At 33.3% G+C, this 21,016-nt stretch overlaps 1 protein-coding gene across 1 annotated transcript; it reads left to right on the forward strand.

The window, feature by feature from the left end:
- The first annotated feature begins 943 nt into the window (after positions 1–943).
- Positions 944–17,355, forward strand: LOC129804265 (segmentation protein cap'n'collar-like). The gene is made up of 3 exons (XM_055851418.1): positions 944–1,020; positions 11,182–11,693; positions 16,261–17,355. The coding sequence occupies exons 2-3, from the start codon at positions 11,266–11,268 to the stop codon at positions 16,679–16,681; spliced, it is 849 nt and encodes a 282-aa protein (XP_055707393.1). The 5' UTR covers positions 944–1,020; positions 11,182–11,265; the 3' UTR covers positions 16,682–17,355.
- Positions 17,356–21,016: the final 3,661 nt, after the last annotated feature.

The following is a 21,016-nucleotide window of genomic DNA, read 5'->3' on the forward strand; positions in this document are numbered from 1 at the left end:
ACTTTTCAGGTGAATGAGAGAGTAAAACGTTTGTTGTATAGTTGGAAAGTTACGGTTACTGACAATTTCTACATAAAGACTACGTCGCAATTCAACAGGTTTCAGAAGAAAGAAAAAAACATAGAAAACATAGAAAGTTAATTGTTAAAATATGTCATAATTTCGAACGCGATTATTAGCCAAAATCCCGAACGTCAAAATCCCGAAAGCCAAAATCCCGAATTCTTAAAAGTGTCACAGCTACTCCCACGATTATACCCGCGTTCGCTGGAGGCAGAGGGAAATCCTCTGTGTCTTAGGAAATTATTCTAAACATTTTCCTCTATATTCATCCCTTTCAGGATTTTGAAAATTCGGGATTTTGGCTTTCGGGATTTCGGTCTTTTCGGGATTTTGGCGTTCGGGATTTTGGCTTCCGGTTTAATTAACTTTAATTAAGCAGTATTCTTTATTCTTCATTAAAGGAAAACATAGAAAAACATAGAAATAATTCGAGAGCTAACTTTGTTATTCAGGAGTGGACTGAATTTATTAATATTAATATTTGGCGCAAAACATTCATTTGAAAACTAGTAGAATCACACAACATTTATTACTTATGATCCCCTTCATCTCTTGGCGTCATCTGCAAGTTTTTCTCACTCTTTCGCACTCATTCACGAAACGTGTGGCTCAGGTAAAATGCTGAAAACACGTTTGAAGAGCTTCTAAGTGTTGGAGCCTCTAGAGAACAACGAATTCCATCCTCGAGATCATCACTGAGCTGAATCTTCAGTTGCAGTGAGAACGTTCTCCGATGAGGAGAAGCATCTTTAACACGTTTGGTGGTCAATCTCAATGAGTTTGTTCAGTGGAAACCCTTCACAACAACAACTTGAGACTGTCTTAACTTCTTCTCACGAACTTTATACTCAATTGTTGATTGTTTTAGTACCGAATAAAGTTGATCAGTGCGATCATGTCGTGATAGAATAGCCAAAAAACGGTTGAAAAAGTGTGACAATTTCCGCTGTGTGATCGGTGAGATGATTGCTTCATTAAATCCCTATCAAATACCAAGTGAAGTGCGTGAGACAGAGAAAGATTTTCAAGTGTGAATGAACGAGAATTCAATGATCTTCACATTTGCTTTAGGAGTAATTTCTAAACCTAAACTGTCTCTTCAGGTTCTCGTTCACCTTCATCGGTCTGTGCACACAAGAAATTGATTTTAAATCCATCACACGTTTTTATACACAAAATCAAAATGATTTTACTTCACAAAAAATGCCATTTCAAATTTTACCCTCAAAGTCTTACATAAATTGGATATTTGAAGAAATGTTTTTATGGCAAAATTTTCGTAGTCGATTGAGAAATAAAATTAATTTAGTGTCAACTCTGTAAGCACTCAATAGCGACACCCTAAAGCTATTAGCGTCGCCCAATTAATGTCTTCAATTATCCGCCTCTTGGCGCCTCATTTTGTCTTGACCGTTTGCGTTAGGGATGAAAATATACTAGAGCGAATTAGCCCTGGGAAGTCACGCGGGAAAAGCTCCAAATGAGCTCTCAGACATCCTCGTCAATGAGCATTAAAAAACCATTTTCTTTCTTTCCACTGTTTCTCAAACTGTGAGATACTTTTTTTCTTGTAGATTCTAGAGAAATAGGTTAATATGGAACCTTCGGGTGTAATCAACTCTCAAAATCTTATTTAGTTGAATAAAAACTACGATGAGCACTCAAATATTATCTTTTAAGTTAATACATGCAGCTTCCTGATACTTTCTTTTTGGATTCATTATTTTCAACTTAAAACCGAAAAAATTTAGAAGAGGCAATGTAAAGCATTTTTCTTAGCGATTTTGGGATATATTTGAGGACTAATAAAAGTGGACTAATAACCGGTACTCTATTGATTATGAATTGGTTAAAAATCCAAGACTCTGTGAAAATATTATTAGGTCAATTAATTGATTTGGGGGAAGATCTCAAGTGTGTGCGAAGCCTCAAAGCTTTCATCTACTCTTAATAATACTAATGCAACTTTTAGAGTTCAAACTTAGGGCATTAAAATTTACTAATGTTTCGTATTTGAAAATTTTCAATTCAATTAATTAAATTTATTAATCTTAATTTATTATAGACAATGATACTTGGGGCACATAATTTTTTTTATCATACGAATTTATAAATAAAATGCCAGAAACATTTAAGAAGCAGTTTCGAAATTAATTACTCTGATTCCCCAAAAATTCCTTTTAAGCTCTGTCTTAATAAAAATCCTAGAAAATAATATGCTCACGCGAAACTCCAAAAATATTCACAGTATTTAAAGCATATTTCACGAAAACAAAATGTATTAGGTAAATTAAAAGCTCTCTAGTTATTCAGATTGTCTAGCAAATTCCGGGCAGTGACCTAAATTTCACAGCAAATACCACAAGATTCAATTAAGTTCACGTGAATTCAATTAATGTGAATCAAAGTGAAAATCTTGAGGAATTTTCTCACGAAAGTCGCACTTTATCTTTGGCGACAGTTGGACAAGAGAAAGAAATTACGAGGAATTTGCAGATGCGGTCAATTTTCGTGGAATTTTCCCTCGAGGATTGCGATAATATCGCTGTATTGAGGGGGAAAATGTGGCAAAAGCTAAAGGGTGTGTTATTTCCGTAATGAGTGCAATAAAAGACTTACGGGTGATTTTTGTCCTTCAGACACTTTAGATGGTCTCTAAGGTATTGATTTCGTGAGTCAGTTGGTGAGTGAGTTCTCCTGAAATCTTTATAAAAATTTTCCTTCCGAAAGCCATATTATTTTGTCTGAAGAAATTTTATGAGCGCACTTCCGTTGAAAGTTGTACTAAGAATTGCTACTAAAATCTCCACCACGGAATCTGAAATCAAGTGAAGAGTTTTTTTTTAATTTCCTAGCTTATCCAAAGAAGGATAGTGGCAAATAAGTTAGTTGTATATACCTCTATTTAGGATTTTCTTGGGGAAGAAACAATAAAATTGATAAAATTCAATTCACAATGAAGTTGCAATTAAATTGAAAATTTTTGTTCACATGGCTTTCACTGATTTGATATAGGGTAAATTTTATTTTAAAAGTTTAAAAATTCATTTTGTGTTATTAATGTAATTCGGACTTTACTAAACAATTTGGTATGTTGTTATTATTTTTTGATTTAGACTTGATATTGGTCTATGTAAATTTATAAATGTTGTTTTTACAGGACTTTGATACTATTTTAGAGGAGCTTTTAGTTTTTAGTAAATATTGTACATATTTAAACTGATATGAAATTCGAAAAATTAATTATCACAATTTAAAAGATGTAGATAAGGCTTTTCTCTCGAGGAATATAAGAGATTTTCCAAATTGATGTCATTTATTAAACATTTGAAAATGTTTACGTTCGAATTTATGGAATAAAATTAATTTAGTGTAGATTGTGTTTTAAAGTTTAGTTGAAAAGTATTAATTTTACTGCTCGAACTCCATAGAGAGAGCAGCACGTAATCCCTCGATTTTTCACCCCTCAAATTTCTACCTTCCAACCCCCGGAGACCACTTTTCTCAAAATATCTCCACGTTTCAGACGATTTTTGATAAGTGATGTTACGCTGTTTGTCCGGCCGCATACGCTAATACATTTGAATCATTCCTAATAATGTGTTTTCAAGGTCAAAGTTTAAAAAGGCTCTAGATACCGCATAATCTTAATCGAATGGTATCAGTCTTGAGCTCGCTGGAAAGGTCTTGGAATTCCTGATAAGCCAGAACTGATTTCAATTGGTTATGAACCCGTTCATAACCGATAACTATTTTTTAACAGAAATTCAATAATCATAGCGGCATTACTTATTGCCTGTCTTTACTTATGGCTCATCTTCAACTTTTGTCACAAAATGATTTCAATAAACTACAAAATTAGGAACATTTTATGTTTTATGATAGTATACATTACATTCTTTTGGTTCTCGGAATCATTTTCCGACAAACATTACGACGAAGCCATAAATAAGGACAAGCAATGACTAATGCCGGTACATTATATTACCCCTAAGTTATTTTAGGCAATATTTTGAGTGATTTATAAATCAGTTCAAATCTGTTGTGAACCGATAATGAATCTGTTATGAACCGATGAGTAATTTCTGTACAAAAATCAATTCTATTGCTCTTAAAACTATTTCAAGGGATTTTTTGATTGATTTATGAATCAATTGAGATCCGGCAAATAGTAAATCATGCGGAAGTACTTTTGAGGTATAGTATCTAAGTTTTTTGTTTTAAACGCCGCTCATCTGTAATTTTAATTGCTCGTAATAAAAGTGAATTTCCTATATTTAGAATATAGTTTAGAATTTCGACAAAATTGCAATATCTATTTTTAAAAAGTTCTTATGTCATTTGAAAGGTTTTATTTTCAGGAATTCAAGAGTCATTAATTTGTTTCTTTCTTTCATGAAATATTTTTTAAAACTAATTTAATTAAAATTTCTAATTAGTGTATGTACTAAGGTAAATTTTTCACAGAAGTTTTGATAAGAAGATTAAATGTGGGGCTAAATGGGGCACTTTTGAATTAGGGTAGCTTTGATATTGGGCTTTTTTCTCCTATTTTTAAATAGAATAGAGCTTTATCATAATGCAATTTAGCTTCACAATTATTGTGAGCCTTAAGGCTCGATTTCATTTAAAAACAGGAGACAAAGCCCAATTTCAAAGTTGCCCCAATTCGAGGGTGCCCCACTTCCCTCTCCTTATAACTTTCCCCATTTTCCAAAATTGTTACCGCCAAAAACACAGTTTTAAGAATTTGTGTAACCTTCATAGCTAATAAGGATAATAAGGAATACGTTGAATGTCTTTCCTTTTTTTGTCTTTCCTTTTCATTGTAGAATTATAAGAAAAATTGAAGAAAATAGTATTTTAGTTAAGTTACAACCGTTACAACCTACTCATTCTTAAAGGGATAATAAAAGAAAAATATAATAAACGCACTGAAGAGCTCAAAATGTTGAGCGTAAACCATTTAATCTGGAGTGACATGATGACTTATTTTCGACACTATCGACTGTCAATTCTGAAATATTTAATCGATATTTGTATTTCCTGTGACTAATATGGATATTTATCAACAGCCACATTCTTTTCAGAATGTCACAATGAATAGCTCGGCACTGCTCAAAAAGTCGACATTCACTTAATATAACAGATATAGATTTATCGATACTATCGATTCGATAGTGTCGAAAAGTTATCATTCCACCCCTGGTTAGTTTACTTTCTATTTAATTCAGCTATTGTTTGGTTACAATAAGAAATTTTGGCATTAACATTACCAAATCGACCACTCAGAATATAATGCGACTAACTCGATTTTTTGCAAAATTCGTTTTTTTCGCTTTTCGGGTACTCCGTGACACCCTCTACCTTCCCTGTGAATATTATACCGAAAAGTTAATTATTCCCAAAGTAATATCGGTTCCGATACTTAAAAATCCTATGATCAGCATGTAAAATCTCAGCTTTAAATCACTCTCAAAGTTGGCCATTCGCGAGTTAGTCGTATTATGTTCTGAGTGGTCGAAATATCTTATACAATACACCATTCTCCATTAATCCTAGACACATTTCCCTGTTCTAAACAGATAAACTGTAGGGGAATGTAAGCATGATTCGCACACGGTGAAACTTCAAACGATGCGAATTTTCTCTTTGTTTTGAAAAGCCATCTTGTCTCATGAGGTTAATAATAATTACCTATCCTATGGCTTAGAAATGACAAATTAGCTCATTGCAAACAAAGAGAAAATTCGCATTATGTGCGAACCATGCCTACATTCCCTTAACCCATCAAAATTTAGTCTGATTACCTTCTTGAATTTAATCTCTGATCTCTTTGTAACTATAAAGTCTTAAAGTCAAAACTCAAATTGTTTTCCGTAAAGCCAAGTCTTAGCTTATAATATAAAAAAGGTGAATAGAATTCTGATAATTGCATGAGAATTATAGAAGTTCTTCTGGTGTCTTCTATTCTATTTTCTCGTCATTACAATTTGTGGACATGGAGCAGAAAAAGTCTAATTTAATTATATTTTTTCTGCTACCAATTAGCACATTGTTGAGAATTATAAGTAAATAAAATAAAATAAAATTTCTAAACATCTTCAGCCTGAATTCAGTGTGAAATTCCTCCACGGGAGTTCATTGATATATTCATACCAGTTAAAGTGTAATTTTTGTGCCACCCACAAAAAAAAGATCATTTGAGATATAACAAATGTGTCTCTTTTTTTTTGGACATATACTCCACAATATTTTGCGAGTACTGAGCAATTTCCTGTGTGATTCATTGTAACATTTATGAATTGATTTTGCAACAAACATTGTAGCTAACCTTTCCATTTGGGTTGAGATTGAAAGAGAAACTCCTTGTTCTCCGATCATAAATTTGTTAATTTTTTTTTCACCGTGACATTATTGATCTGGCGTGGTATAAAAGTCACCAAAAATTTGCCAATTGGAATAATGTGATAATTTAAGTAGGAAATGCTTTGTGGATAAATGTATGCAGAGTGAAAAAATCATCGACTCAATGTATCATTGACTGATGATCGGTGAGGATCAGATTACGTGCCAAAGTATTCACGATCAGTGATGACTGAAGAATTTAGCGGGTGCTTAGAAACACTCGCAATGATTTAATCACTTGACACCAAATTAATAGCAAGACTTCTACCATATGAGAAGATCATCGATCGCTTGTGATCTTCAGCTGAGACGCCGCCAACCACAAGACTTTTTCCCTCTCATTCCAAACTGGTTCTTTTACAGAATTAATAAATGGCTAAATCCTCAGTAGTTTGAGGGGAGAAAGACATAGAGAACCGAAAAAAAGATCACCAAGAGATCGAGACCTTTCTTGGGGAATTAAAATTCTCGGCAGGATCATGAGGGAGAGTTCAGGCAAAAATGTACAATTCATGCCCTGACAATATTTTCTGAGTTAATCGACTTTTTGTGAGATTTCCCAGCATTCAAAGACGCTGTATCTCCCGATCGATATTTTGGTTGAGCCCACCAACTGTGTGTCCATCATGATTGTGTCTCTAGTGTGAGATCTTTCTGACTGTGATCACCGAAGAAGAAACTGTCCAAGATATTTTTCTCCTCCAGATACTTTATTGTTTGTTGAGACATTCAAGGTGCACAAGAAATTTGTAATGCTTCGGGTCTGTCCGTCCCTCAGGTGTTCATCTCTTTTGTGCATCCATGCCCTTTCCATAGAATTCATATACCCATCGACCTTCTGTCACAAAAGAATTCCAGAATGACTTTTGAACATTTTTCTGCAATTTTTTTTCCCTTCCTTTAACACCCATCCCCTCATAAATTTGCCTTTGCCAATTCCTCAGTCTAGCTGTGGTAAACATTAATTCTTAGGGGTATTATTTGCACGCAATTTGAATTTATAATTGCATAGTTTTGCCCCATTCTTGTGGAGAATTTATGTGTTTGGCTCTCGTCCAGTTGGATGTTTATCTGTCCCTTCAGACAGAGTTGCTTGGGGAAGGATCGTGAGAATATTATCTAGATCCAATCAAGATTTGCTAAATGATAATTCGACCCAGTAAGTTTACAGTGGGCCTTATTTGAAAGGGAGGCAAACCATTCCATACGTTCCTCGGTTGCAGATGCAAACTTCTGGTTAATGGAAGGGTGCATTAAGTTAATTTCTCAATGCATCTCTTAAACAAACTTCTAGAAATTCGTATTAATTTCCTTAGTCAGTTTAAAGAAGGGGCTCGTTAAAGTCACAGTTAGATATTATTTAAAATCGGAAAATTATTGCAAATATAATAAAACTGATGTATAGTTGCCAATACAAACAGTGCATTGTGGAGTAAAACAACTATTTATGTTGTTACTCAGAAAAAGTATTTTATAGTACAATATGATGATTTTGGCCCCAGTGCAATTTTGAATTTTTAAATTACCAGAAAACTTTAATTATCATCTATGCGAAAAGGAGTTTGGATTTGGACGTGTCATCAGAATAACGTAAAAGATGATATAGACAATGAGATCGATCGTTAACTGGGATAAGAATTGTCAAATAGGTCGCATGTTTTAGAATTGTTTAATTTTTATGCTATTTCGGAAACTCTATTTATATTTTCAAAATTAGGATCAGAAATGCGCCTAAAGTATTTTTTTTTTGTTTAAATTTTTTAAATGTTTCATCAGCTGGACGTAGCACACATTATTTGCAGTACCGTCGTTGCTGGTGACTTTGTACTCGGGGAGTGACTTTGCACTATGCTGTACGAAAGACTTTCATAAATTCTAGCATTTATTGATGGTCTTCGCCAATCCGGTCTACCATGTCAAAATATATAGAGATATGTTATGTACCAAGTAAGGTACAACGATCCTCAAAAGGATTCTTGTAGTTTCAGTAATTGTCAATAAAATGCTAATATAGGTATTTTGTCAAAGAACGGCTCCGTGAAAAAGTTATCTGAAGATGTAATTCCAAAATCGATTTCAGAGTAGTAAATTGCCCAAATCCATTCTACATTTATCTGACTAGAATAATCCACTTCGATTTTGTTCATTATTTTTATTAAAATACTTTTTTTCACTGTTATGTTACTAAGAACGCATGATTATAATATGGTCTTTCTAAAGCTTTATTATAGAAGTATTTGGCTAAAAATTATCCAATTTTGTGGGAACTTAAGATAAAATAACCGAGATCTACAAGATGGTATGGTTGTCATCTTGATTTGACGTTTCTATCCGCTATTTTGAATAACTGTCAAAACAAAAATCTCATTCGATTGAGCTGAAATATTAGTATGTTGTAGCTGATGTCAAGGCCTTTTCAGAACATATATAAAATCCGTCACAGGTCAAGTGATTGTCTGGATACAGGGGTTCCAAGTTCAAAATTTTGACATTTTCATGAATATACACTGAGAAAATGAATGGAATCGCTCAGGCAAATTTTGAAATAAACAGAAAAACGTAGTTTTGATAATGAACACTAAGAAAAAAAAGAAGGTGCGATTAACTTTTTTTCCTCATAACTTTAACACTTTTTAGGTGTAAAAATATATCAACATTTTTTAATGTGAAATTTACACCTTTTTAAGGGTAAAATTAACATGGAAAAGGGTAACTTTAACCCCTAATACACCTAAAAAGGGTAATATTTACACCGATTTTAGATCAATACTGCAGGGTAAAACTAACATTTCCGGAATGTTATTTTAACTTTTTCGGATTTCTCTCAGTGTAGAACTACGGGAGTTTCTTTTTTCGAAACCACCACAAAAAAAAGACAGCACTATCGTTGGGTGATGAGATATAACAAACAAACAAAAAGAAAAGTAATGTTTTTTTTTATAACAGCATTATTTGAGATTCTGAAAAACTGTTTTTGCAAAGATGAAAAATAAATTAATTAATTCACTTTTCGTTTGTTTTTTTTTTTAATTATGTAAGAGTAAATAAATATATAATATTAAAGCCTCAACCATTTTTAATGATTACTGTAGCATTTCGTTTAGGCTTCAAAATTCAGCTATTAGATAATAAAGATCACCAAAATATGAATAATTCAAAATTTTGAACTTTGAGCCTCCGTATTTAGGTAATTGTTCGACCTAAGATCTGAAGATCTTCATTGTCTTTTATTATCAGAAATTGTTGATTTTTTAGTACTTATTAAAAAATGCAGTCACCCGTACCTTATCCCAAGTGCAAACCTTTTTTTCTTGAAATTTTTTTTAACATCGTAAAATTTTATAAAATTAATTTTTGTGTCACAAAATCCATTCATTATGGATCCGGCACACCTTTTAGACCAAGAAAATTTCATGAAATCAAAATTCGAATCACTTTCTTTCTCACAAGTTTTGAATATATCTGTCATTCTTTCGCGCTCAAAATTAGATTGAACTAAATTTAAATTGATCTGATGTTTGAATGAAGAAGAAGAGTCCGAAAGAGTGGGACAGACATATCCAAAACGTTTGAGAAAGAAAGATGTATGAATTTCGATTACATGAAATTTTCCTGATCTAAAAGTTGTGCCGGAGCCATTAACGACTGAATACAAATAATTTTGCCTATTCACTCTCCTCCTTTCACTTTAACTATCCACTTTTAGAGGGTAAAGTTGAAAAATAGCGAAAAAAAAGTGCAAAGTCGAACGGTACGAAAAGGAACGTATTAAAAAGGTTCCTTGTTGCAGGCTTCGTTTTCTATTTTAGTTAAGAAAGAAAATCATGAATGAGTTAAAAACCATTTTTATAGAAGTTTCAATTTAATGCATAAAATATTTAATTGTATCGCTTGCAGCAAAATAATGCTACAATCTACAAATTGCATTGATAGTAGCATTATTTGCTATCAGCGACTCAATTACATTATCTTGTGTTTATAAAAAAATACCATAGATATGGACTAGGCCATTTTTCCTAAAACTTAAATGCAAAATAAACTCTGAAAATAAATATGAGAAATACGAGTGTCCGAAATTCATGCATTTAAAATTAGATACTTTATGTTATCTAAAAAAAGCCATTCTGTGTTTTAACACCTGCTGCATTTTAATTAGGTCTCTATCAGGTGTGGTTCTCGCAGTTCTAATGTCTTTTCACACAAAATTTACAAATAGTCTTGAGATAAAGGTGAATTCCTCAACTGAGAAAAAAACTTCAAATACATTTACTCATCCAAATATTTTCTTAGAGTGCCCAGTAGAGAAAATTAACTTTAATAGCATTTAATTTGCTTGAAATTGTCATAGCAAATTAAAGAGAATGCTTTCTGCCACCTCAAATTCCCATTTATCTGCCTTCGATAGCAATCTCAACTCTGGTGCAGAGATTTCCCCCTTAAAGAGCGTTACAATAAAATTTATTGGTCAAAATTCCTTCGGTACGTTTTTTTTTCGCCTTATGTCGGACTTCTAATTGATGAGGAAAGAGGAATGGGCAGAAAAACCAAACTCGCTAACATATGGCGTTGGAGGCAAAAAGAAATGGATTTTGAGGAGGAGTTTCAAGTGATGTTTTCCTCTACTCAATGACCCAAAAAGTGTCTTTTAATGTCCCCTCTTGAGGCACTTTTGATGTCCATTCGATTCTCATTTACTGCCTTTTTTTGCAGCATCAACCAATCCAAGGTGTTAAAAATGCAGAAAATATTCCCTGAGACGTGAGACTTGTTGGTCAATTGTGATATCGCGACGCTATGGCTTCATCTCAGGATCATCACAGTGAATTATCTACCCCACCAGTTGGGGATTCAGTGGGATATGGGCAACAACAGTCACCTCCACAGCAGGATCAACTCCCATGCTCCTGTTCCTTACATCATCACCATCAGCACAACTTTCACCCTCACGCATCATCCCACCATCATCACCATCCACAGCTTCATCATCATTGTGACAGTGCCAGTGGCCTCCAGGATGCCATTATCCATCCGTACGGTTGCTCAGGAGCTCCCAGTCTCATTTCCGCCACTCCGGGAGCCACTTGTGACTGCCCTGCAGACATTCAGAGTGCTTGCATGCATCAAGAACCAACTAGTGGACGTAGCTCTAGGATAATGTCGGCAGATGAAAACAATCCCAGCGGCTCCGAGGACTCTGGACGAAAGTGCTCGACTCGAGCCACGTGAGTACCAAAATTGTTCAATTAACCTTCTCTCTTGAATCACGTTCTCATCCCATTATTCCTATTTAAAGGGGAAGTTCGGGCTTCAAAGCAGCTTAAACTGCAATTTACACTGAATCTTTTCAGAGTTTCTTTGCTTTCCAATCATACATACATTTATGTAGAAAGAGATAATTAAATAAACTATTGGTATTTAAGAATTATCCATCAAGAATTTACACAGGAATTTTTAAATTTAGTATTTATCAATCGAAAGAGTTAGGGTGGAATCACCAGTTCTCGCCAGTGCCCCACTTCTCGCCACTTACATTGAAATCGCTATTTTTCGCAATTTATGAAATAAATGAGTCGCAATTTTTTTGTATTGTTTCTGCTTTGTATAGCATAGAATCGAAAAATAATAATTATTCGTTTTGGATTCACGATTTTGATCACTTTTTAGAGCAATATTTTAAGCAAGTGCATCGAATCCAACATCTCTTACCAAATGTACTAAGTGTCATCAAATTTTCATCAGGCCAAAAATACCTATTTGGGTAAATAATTTGTCTATTGAATATTTAATTGCACTTGTGGAATACATAAAATTTGTATTTAGTCAATTAATATTTCATTTTATATTATTTTTGTATAAAAATGAGGCATGGCGAAAAGTGGTAATATTCTGGAATTGATTTTACCACCTGTCGCCATATCTTTTCAATAGGCGACGCTAATTTCACTTCGTACATTCTCAGTTGTCAAATCTGCATTGTTTACTTTCTGCAAAAGCCCCATAATTTGATTTCTCAAATAAAAGTGAAGAAAAATCATTTAAAGAGAGTAATAATAAAATGATCACAAGGAAAGAGAAATGGTGAATGTATTCTTTTCATAGCATTGCCTCAAATAACCGAGTGTGGTTCTTTTCAAGTGGGTGGCGAGAAGTGGTTACAAATTTTACAAAACTGGCGAAAAGTGGTAAAAAGTGGCGACGAAATGGTTATTTTTGCATTGTTAATAAAAATCAGTTTTTTAAGTAGTCCAGCGTTATGTTCTAGGATTATTGTTTTCACGTATCTAGAGCCAATACATCTAAGTAACTTTGTGTCAAATTTGACTTATCTTGTAACAAGGATTCAAAAGTTATGATTAAATGAATTTAATTTTTTCCTAAACATGGCGATAGCCGGTTATTCCACCCTATGGTATATTTAGAAAAAAGTTAGGAAATTACTCTTTTTACCAGGATCAATAGGATTTTTCAAGCACCAAATTCTCATGAGACCTGAGGAATACTTATGAAAGCGAAAACTTTGAGAATTAAGGATCAATATTCTTTATTCAGAATGCCATAGAAGTTTGTTGAAATTTTGTGTTTACCGATTTACAACGGATTTCAATGCCCTATAAATAATATAATTAATGCCTGGTGCAAATTAACAATAAATTTATAATCGGTTCATTACCGATAACCCGTTGAAATCAATTTTAAGGATTTGAAGACCATTATAAAAAGTTTATAACAATTGGATTGTAGACATATTGTCCCAACTCCCGTGAAATTCCCAGCGTGGAGAAGTAGTTTTGACTTCGGTCCAGAACCAGGCCTAGGTGGGGTACGGTAGAATATAACAGTGTAGTAACGTCAAGTAGGTAGAAGTCAGTAGTGTAGCGTACGTCAAAAGGGTTGCCCCACATTGGTCGGTACCGGTTCTTCAGATTTAGATTTTATAGAGTAACAATAAACCTGCCGGGGTTTATTGTGCAACAGGATGAGAATTATACTCTTTAGTACTGTTTAAAAAAAGGATTTTCAAACATCGGTCTCGGTCCAAATTCTGGCAAACAAAATTTCGATAGTCAACATCCCGAACGGGCCAAAATTCCGAAAGCCAAAATTCCGTAAAGGCCAAAATCTCGAAATCAAAACTACCGAATTCTTAAAAATGTCATGGGCACTCCAACAAATTATTGCACATGCATATATTATCCTTCGAAAAATTTCAAATCTTTCAGGATTTTTACCATTCGGGATTTCAATTTTCGGGATTTTGGTTGCCACTGTTCATGGACGATAAGACAGCCTAAACAACTTCCCGAATATGAAATTTTAATGAAATTACAAGGCTTCCAAAAAACGTGATTTTGAAAGAAAAAAAAGGAATTAGGGTAAATGGATATCATTTTAAGAATGAGAAGATCTACTTATCGGGGATGGGAGCTCTAGAAGACCCCATCGCTGTTTTTAATCATTTAACCTTCGGTTATGATTGTTATCTTCTGGAATCATTTATTAGGGAGACTGGGGCAAAAAGTCACAAATCGAAAAATTCAAAATTCAATATCTTCCAAGGTAAAAAGATAGCGGCTCAATTTTTTTTTCAATAGATAGCCTCCATAGACCTTCTTAAATGTCGTAAGTTTCTTAGAATTCGAACAAGGAATATACAAAATAAAAAATATCGAAATTTTTAGCCCTATTTTTGAAATATTTTCCTTGCAGAAGATAACAATTATTATCTTCTTATTTTCCAAAATTGATGCACTGGTAAATATTTTCTAAATAATTTGGATTTTTTGAATACGAATCTGCTATCTATTTTAGAATTTCACAAAGGTTGTTTTCTCCAGAAATCCTTTTATTAAAAATGGCCACTTGGGGTAAAAAGTAACAAAAGGTATAGAGCAAAAAGTAACAAAAAAGCGAAGTAATTTCTGATGTCTCACGGCGAAAAGAAATGTCATTATCATGTCTCGCCGCTTGTTGTTTGCATTGGTCAAATGATTTGCAGTCTTTTATGTGTTTTTTTTTCTAAAATAGCTTGAAAAGCGCTTTTCTTGTTTTCTCACTTTTCTCGCAGAGAAAACGGTGTTTTACAAAGTTGATGAATAAATTTTCTATGAAAATATGTCCTCTAGGTATTTTTTCAAATTTACGGAAACCTGTAATGAAGCGAATCAAAATATGATAATACCCAATGTCTGGTACTATTTGCCCCAGTATTTTTGAGAATAGTCAAAAAATTACCTTTTAGAAATTAGCTCGATAAACGTATTTCCTTACAAAATGGAGGATTATTACTTTCACAAAGTTGTAGAGCAGTAAATTTCCTATAAAGCTGTCCTAATTAGAAATTTTTGAAGCTCTCGAATTGCTTGTAAAAAAATAAAATATCCGTTTTGTGACTTTTTGCCCCAGTCTCCCCTATATACAGTAATAAATAAAATTAAACTAAATAAATTGAGAAAAATATCCGGTGCTATCACACTGGGATTTTTCACAATTTAATTTTAAATTGAATTCAGCAAATTGAGCATTAAAATTGCTAGAACCACAATTTTAAATTTTTCATAGCCAGGACACATTTTTTGCAAAAAATTTGCTAAAAAATGAGTGAACCCAGTGATGAGGAAGACATTTTCCTACTTTATGTAGGATACATGTTCAATAAAAATGTGTCTCAAAGTAAATGGAAGAGATTGTGGGCCAGAAAATGGATCCAAGAGAGATCTGCCCACGGATTCATTGAAAAAATGTATGATGATATCGCAACTGGTGATTTTTTTTGGACATAACAATTTTCTTCGTATGGCTACTGAAGAATTTGAGGAACTACTTAATATAGTTGGACCTCATTTGCAGGAAGAAACAACGAAAATGAGGGTGCCTATATCGCCAAAAATTGGAATTGTTGAGCAATTTCAACATTTTAATTTGCTGAGTTGAAATTAATTTGAGCAATCACATTTATGCTATTTTAGCATATTTAAACATGTTCTGGTGGGCCAAGCATTAGTTTATGTAAGCGAAAACCTATTAATTCAAATGATTTTTAATGCAAAATAACGCATAGGAACAATTCATCTGAAAATTAAATTGAATTTACAAATTGAAAAAATCCTAGTGTGATAGCACGGTAAAATTGCAAGACTCCCATTTTTGTTTTGAATTTCTTAAAACTTTAAAATACTTAATTTTCCGCTGGAATAGGCTCGAATATTCCCCACATTTTCCGGGATACATCTCAGAAATTACCACCGTAGTACGGCGAGAGTGAAAAAATTCGATTAGTCACACCAACATTTCCCCCCACAAACTCAATAAACATCTCAATTTGCCCCTGGAGATTAATTAATTTTTGGTCCTCTCCTATGAGTTATTCAATTTAAACCAAATTGTTAATTTCTGGCGATGATTTTGAGCTTCTGGGGAGACTTTTCATGCTGTGTTTCATAGGAGAAATTTAAATGTGGGGACACATATTTTTCTTTTTTGAAATACAATTAACATTTCCGATGGGGACACCACCAAAAAGTCTCCATTAGTGGTCGCATTAAATATTCTGTGGTGGATCATTAAAATAATTCTCCTCCCATTGACAAGGTAATTTTTCGACGGTGAAAATATGTGGATAATGAGTCCCTCCGTGGAAATAATTTTTTGTCCATCTTGTACCTCTCAAAAGCGATAAATTCTTGAAATTCTTCTCTTTCGATCTTAAGAGTAAATTCTTCCAAAATTATGCTTGACTTTTTCTTCATCAAGATACTTATTATTAAGTACGAAAAATTTTTGTGATTGCAGCATGAGTGGTGCCCTTCTGGACGACAGTCGGATGTGTTCACATGTGAGGAAAGAATGTGGCCAAGTGGCAGCCAATTTGCGTCCTCAGACTCCCGATGAGCGCAAATATGCCAGCCGCATTGAGGTGTATAGCGATGGAACGGATTCTGGTGTCAAGGGGGCAGATGGAACAGCATCAGAGGATGATCAGCGTCCACCACTTCCGCCCAGACCACCTCGACCACGTACAACAGCAGCTCCCAGGCTAAATGACACGGGTGAGTCCTCAATTTCCCATTCCTATACACCCATTGGATCTGACGTCCTCTCCAACATGCCGCATACACAGGGCTCAACAAAGACCTTTCCGGGGGGACCATTGAGTTTTCAAAACCATTTACCAATTCAGGAAATTATCACACTTTGTAATGTTTCCTGTTAACCCCTCGACAGTCAAAAGCACCACCAAAATGCTGTACGGTTGACTTTTAATCCCAATTCTGCGTTAGCATTTAAATTGATAATTTTCTGGTTGAAAATGCACAGACTTAATCTTCTTTAATCCCTATGGTCTCTCTCTATATTTTTTTTCCACACGGAAATTAGAGCATTGTCGAGGCCTGAAAATTTCAGCACGGAACATTATCAACATGTGATGGTAAATTTTCCACCTTGCGGATCAGAATAGTAGAAGTAAGGGTGGATAAACACAAAAAAAAAATGTCTCTTGAGTCATCAATATTCTGGTCAAAGTGTAGTCCATTGTCGATAGTTGACTTGGCAGAGAAAATCTCTTCTGATCAAATCACTTGTAAGTTCTTTTCTGGGTGTCAGGGTGCTTTCTGTTGAGGATGGAGGAAATTGTCTTGAGTATCCTCGAAGACTGAATAACAGCTCAAGCAGGAAGCCAATAAAGTGTTCGTATATTCTGCCACCAAATGACCATAAACTCACAATTCCCTGGCAATTTTCCAAATGCCACATGTTTTAGGATTTCAGAACAGTTTGTTGATGAGAATTTTCTCTATATATGTATGTAATTTAGTTTGTACTTCTTTAGTTTTTCTCGTGTTTGAACATTATCTTTATCCTTCTTTGTATTTTTTTTATTCATACCCTTAATTCCCTTAATCTACCACTACAGGACACCTCTTGTTGGTCACTTTGAATAAGTTTTGAGCTTTTCAAGACAGCTTTAAAAATTAGAAACACAAATGCTCCAATTTCTTTGAAAAAATAGAAATCTATTTGATTCCTATAAGTAAAATTTCGTAAAAAGATGTATACCGCAATTCTATATGTTAACGGAACGCTAATTGAAAATTGGTTTAAGGTTTTCATTTTGTTCTTGGATAAATTGGTTTTTTGCTCTTGGGGAGTGACTTTGCCATCCTCGCGTTCGAAAACTTTACTTTAACTACTCTATATTTAGGCAAATACCAGCCTTAACACTAAGGGCAGAATCACATTGACAGTAAAATACTCACCGTATTTCGTTAATTTACGCATTTTCATTGCAATTCTTACGCAAATTTTCCATTACCGTATTACCTTATCTCATACTCGGTGGCACTGGGTGAAAATAATATAAGAAAAATGAAGAAATAAAACAAAAATTCGATAAACGGTGAGCAAAAAAAAAATGTACGATTAATTTCTCTTACAGTTTTTTTGCTCACCGTTTATTGAATTTTTGTTTTATTTCTTCAATTTTCTTATATTATTTTCACCTAGTGTCGCCGAGTATGGGATAAGGTAATACGGTAATGGATAATTTGCGTAAGAATTGCAATGAAAATGCGGAAATTAACGAAATACGGTGAGACTACGGCGAGCATTTTATTGTCAATCTGATTCTGCCCTAAACCTACCGACCGAATGACAGACCGCGGCAGGTAGGAAAATCAAGAAATATTTCTTGGAAAAGAGGAAAAATTGGAATTTAAACACTTAAAAATATATTACATGCATATTTTAGGAAATTCATAAAGTTTGATTTGATAGCGACATTGTACCGTTTAAATATGTGTTAATTTTAAAAAGTTTATAAACTGGTCAATTTGACCGATTTGACCGGTCTTGATAGGTTTAGTATTAAAATATGCTCATAAATTCGTACATTTCGAGAGAGATTTTCGCTTGTTCATTTCCCATATTTACCGATTGACTACTTATTTAAACTGATGGATCATTTATCCAATAGAGTGTACGGATTAAATCCGGTTCGGAATTGTAATGGAAAATCGAGACTTCTTGAATTAATTTAAACTTGATCCCGTTACCTAATCAGTTAAAATATATACTGACTAAGGCTTACTGATCTTCCACATAAAAATACCACTATAAGGGAATGATTCGATGTTCTTGGCGAATTCAAACGAAATATCCATGTGGACAAGTTCCAAAACATGATTAAACAAAAAAGGGAAAGATGTCACAACACAGGATATAACGATCAAAATACAGAGGAGGTTCCCTGAAGGCCTTAAGCCAGTATCTCCAGCCTTTTATACGAGCTTCAGACGTAAGACTTAAGACATATAGCTTAACTACTCTAAATTCTTATCAATTTGGAAAGAAAACTTACCTTGCTATCACACTAGGATTTTTTTCAATTTGTAAAATCTATTTAATTTTCAGATGAATTTTTCTATGCGTTATTTTATATTAAAAATCATTTGAATTAATAGATTATCACTTATTTATTGATATAAACTAATACTTGGCCCGCCAAAATATGTTTAAGCATGCTAAAATAGCACAAATGTGGTTGCTCAATTAAATTTGAATTCAGCAAATTAAAATGTTAAAATTGCTCATTAATTTCAATTTTTATTGCAGTTAAACAAGTAGCCTTTTGTACCAAATTGTTCTTATTAAATTTATCAGGGGCCAATCAATCCTAATAATAAGTGAAGCTAATTTTCACTTTTCCTTGTAAAAAATTTGCATCTATTGCACTTCAACTTAAACAAATTTGCTCGTAGTTCTTGTATTATTTTGGCGACCATTATGAAATATGTATTTTTAGACAGCGTTTAATGTAAGGTTTCGAAATATATCAGACTGATAAGTCAATTCTCTTTAGGAAAAAACTTGCCAATAGTCTTCAGTGCCTCTATGCAAAAATGTATGGAAAAATGAAATGTAGACAGGCCCCTGAAATTTATTCACTCGTAATTAAATATTATTTGTGGCCAAAAAAATAAAATAAGTACAGAGATTAGTGATAAACTTGTACGCGAGTGAAGCTTCAGTATCGGGAGTAATTTGCCAAGTTCCTCTAAAGCAATTCGAAGGAAATTGTTGTGTCAAGAAATCGCAGATGGGATGTCTTCATACAAATTTTCAAAAAGACTGTATGAGAATCTCTTCATGATCCCCTTGCCTACAACCCTTTCTGGCTTTGGGGATTTTTTTCTGCATGATAAGTGATTTATAAGACTTTTTAAGGATTATTACACATTTTCCGGAGTCATTCACAATCAAAAATTTCGCGGCACTATTTAAAATTGAGCAAATTTCTTGCAGAATGTGTCTTGGCTGTTAGAAGTTTCAAGTAAATTCTAGAAATCTTATAATGCTCAATTGGCTCAATTGAATTTAAAAATAAATTATGAAAATCCTAGTGTGATAGCACCGTTAGAATTGCATTATTAAGGGCAAATGAACCATTAAATTCTGAAAAACCAATCAAATAGCTTTTGAGGTTAGCTTTTAAGACCTTCAGGAACTGGGCTAAACCTCCAGTTTGAAAACAGTTTTAGACTCTAGTTCTCTAGTAACGGCCTGACGACGAGTATCGTGACGTTATTTTTCTTAAAAAATATTTTTCGCAAAATAATAATAATTTTTTATTTAAATAATGATATTGTCCTTTAGAAGCTTACTTTTATTCTCTCTAAAGATTTTAAATTGTAAATCATAAAAGTCCTCTAAGTTGTCTTTAATTTTAAAGTCGCTCGCAAGAATATTTTAAATCTTTCGAAATAATGTACCTTTTGTGATGAGCTATAGTAGTATATGAAACCTATAGTTGAGAATTGTAAAGCGCTAGAGACACCCTTACGATTCAAGTCGAGCGAAGGATTAACGTAATTATAATCAAAAAATTATTTTACTAAACTCCCATCAGTTTACCACTAACTCGGCCATTTCTCGGCTTAAGCCGAGAGACAAATTAATCACAAACTCATGGAAATGTAATCGGATAATTATTTTGTTTATAATTAAAGCTAAATTATAAATTATATTAAAGCTAAATCTATGTATTTTTATTTCACTCAGAATTAAGATAATATACTGAAAATTCCGGGTGACAAAAATTGCTGGGTGTATAAGTATATATTTTTGCAGAATTCAAGCAATAAATTGGGTATTTGAAAGTAATTGATTTATAATACAATAACTTTATATCGTAAGATGATTAGATTGAAAATTATATTTTCCCAAATTGTTCTTTTGAGGAAAAATGTGAAAAGCTTATAAAATAGTCAACAGAAATGGCAAAGAGATGGAAAAGTGTTTCTACAAGAACCGCCACTTCAGCTTTTCATTTAATCATTGTTATAAAAAATTCACTCAAAAGAAGTCTTTAGACGTTTTTCCTCACGTTTGTTTTCATTCTCACTATTCTCTTCACATTTAAGTTGAATTACTTCCCATAAATTTTTAAAAATCTTTGTGGAAAGTGCATAAAATTTTATTTACCAATAAAGTCGAGATATTTTTTTGATTGAATTGTATAAATGAGAAAAATAGTTTTCTAAAATCGATT

The sequence above is a fragment of the Phlebotomus papatasi genome, chromosome 2, assembly GCF_024763615.1.
Source record: "Phlebotomus papatasi isolate M1 chromosome 2, Ppap_2.1, whole genome shotgun sequence".
NCBI lineage: Eukaryota > Metazoa > Arthropoda > Insecta > Diptera > Psychodidae > Phlebotomus > Phlebotomus papatasi.

Excerpts from the sequence above, each read along its gene's own strand:
- LOC129804265 (XM_055851418.1), top strand. The coding sequence starts at position 11,266 with ATGGCTTCATCTCAGGATCATCACAGTGAATTATCTACCCCACCAGTT. Across the intron at positions 11,694-16,260 it reads AAGTGCTCGACTCGAGCCAC|CATGAGTGGTGCCCTTCTGG; the intron begins GTGAGTACCAAA and ends TTGTGATTGCAG.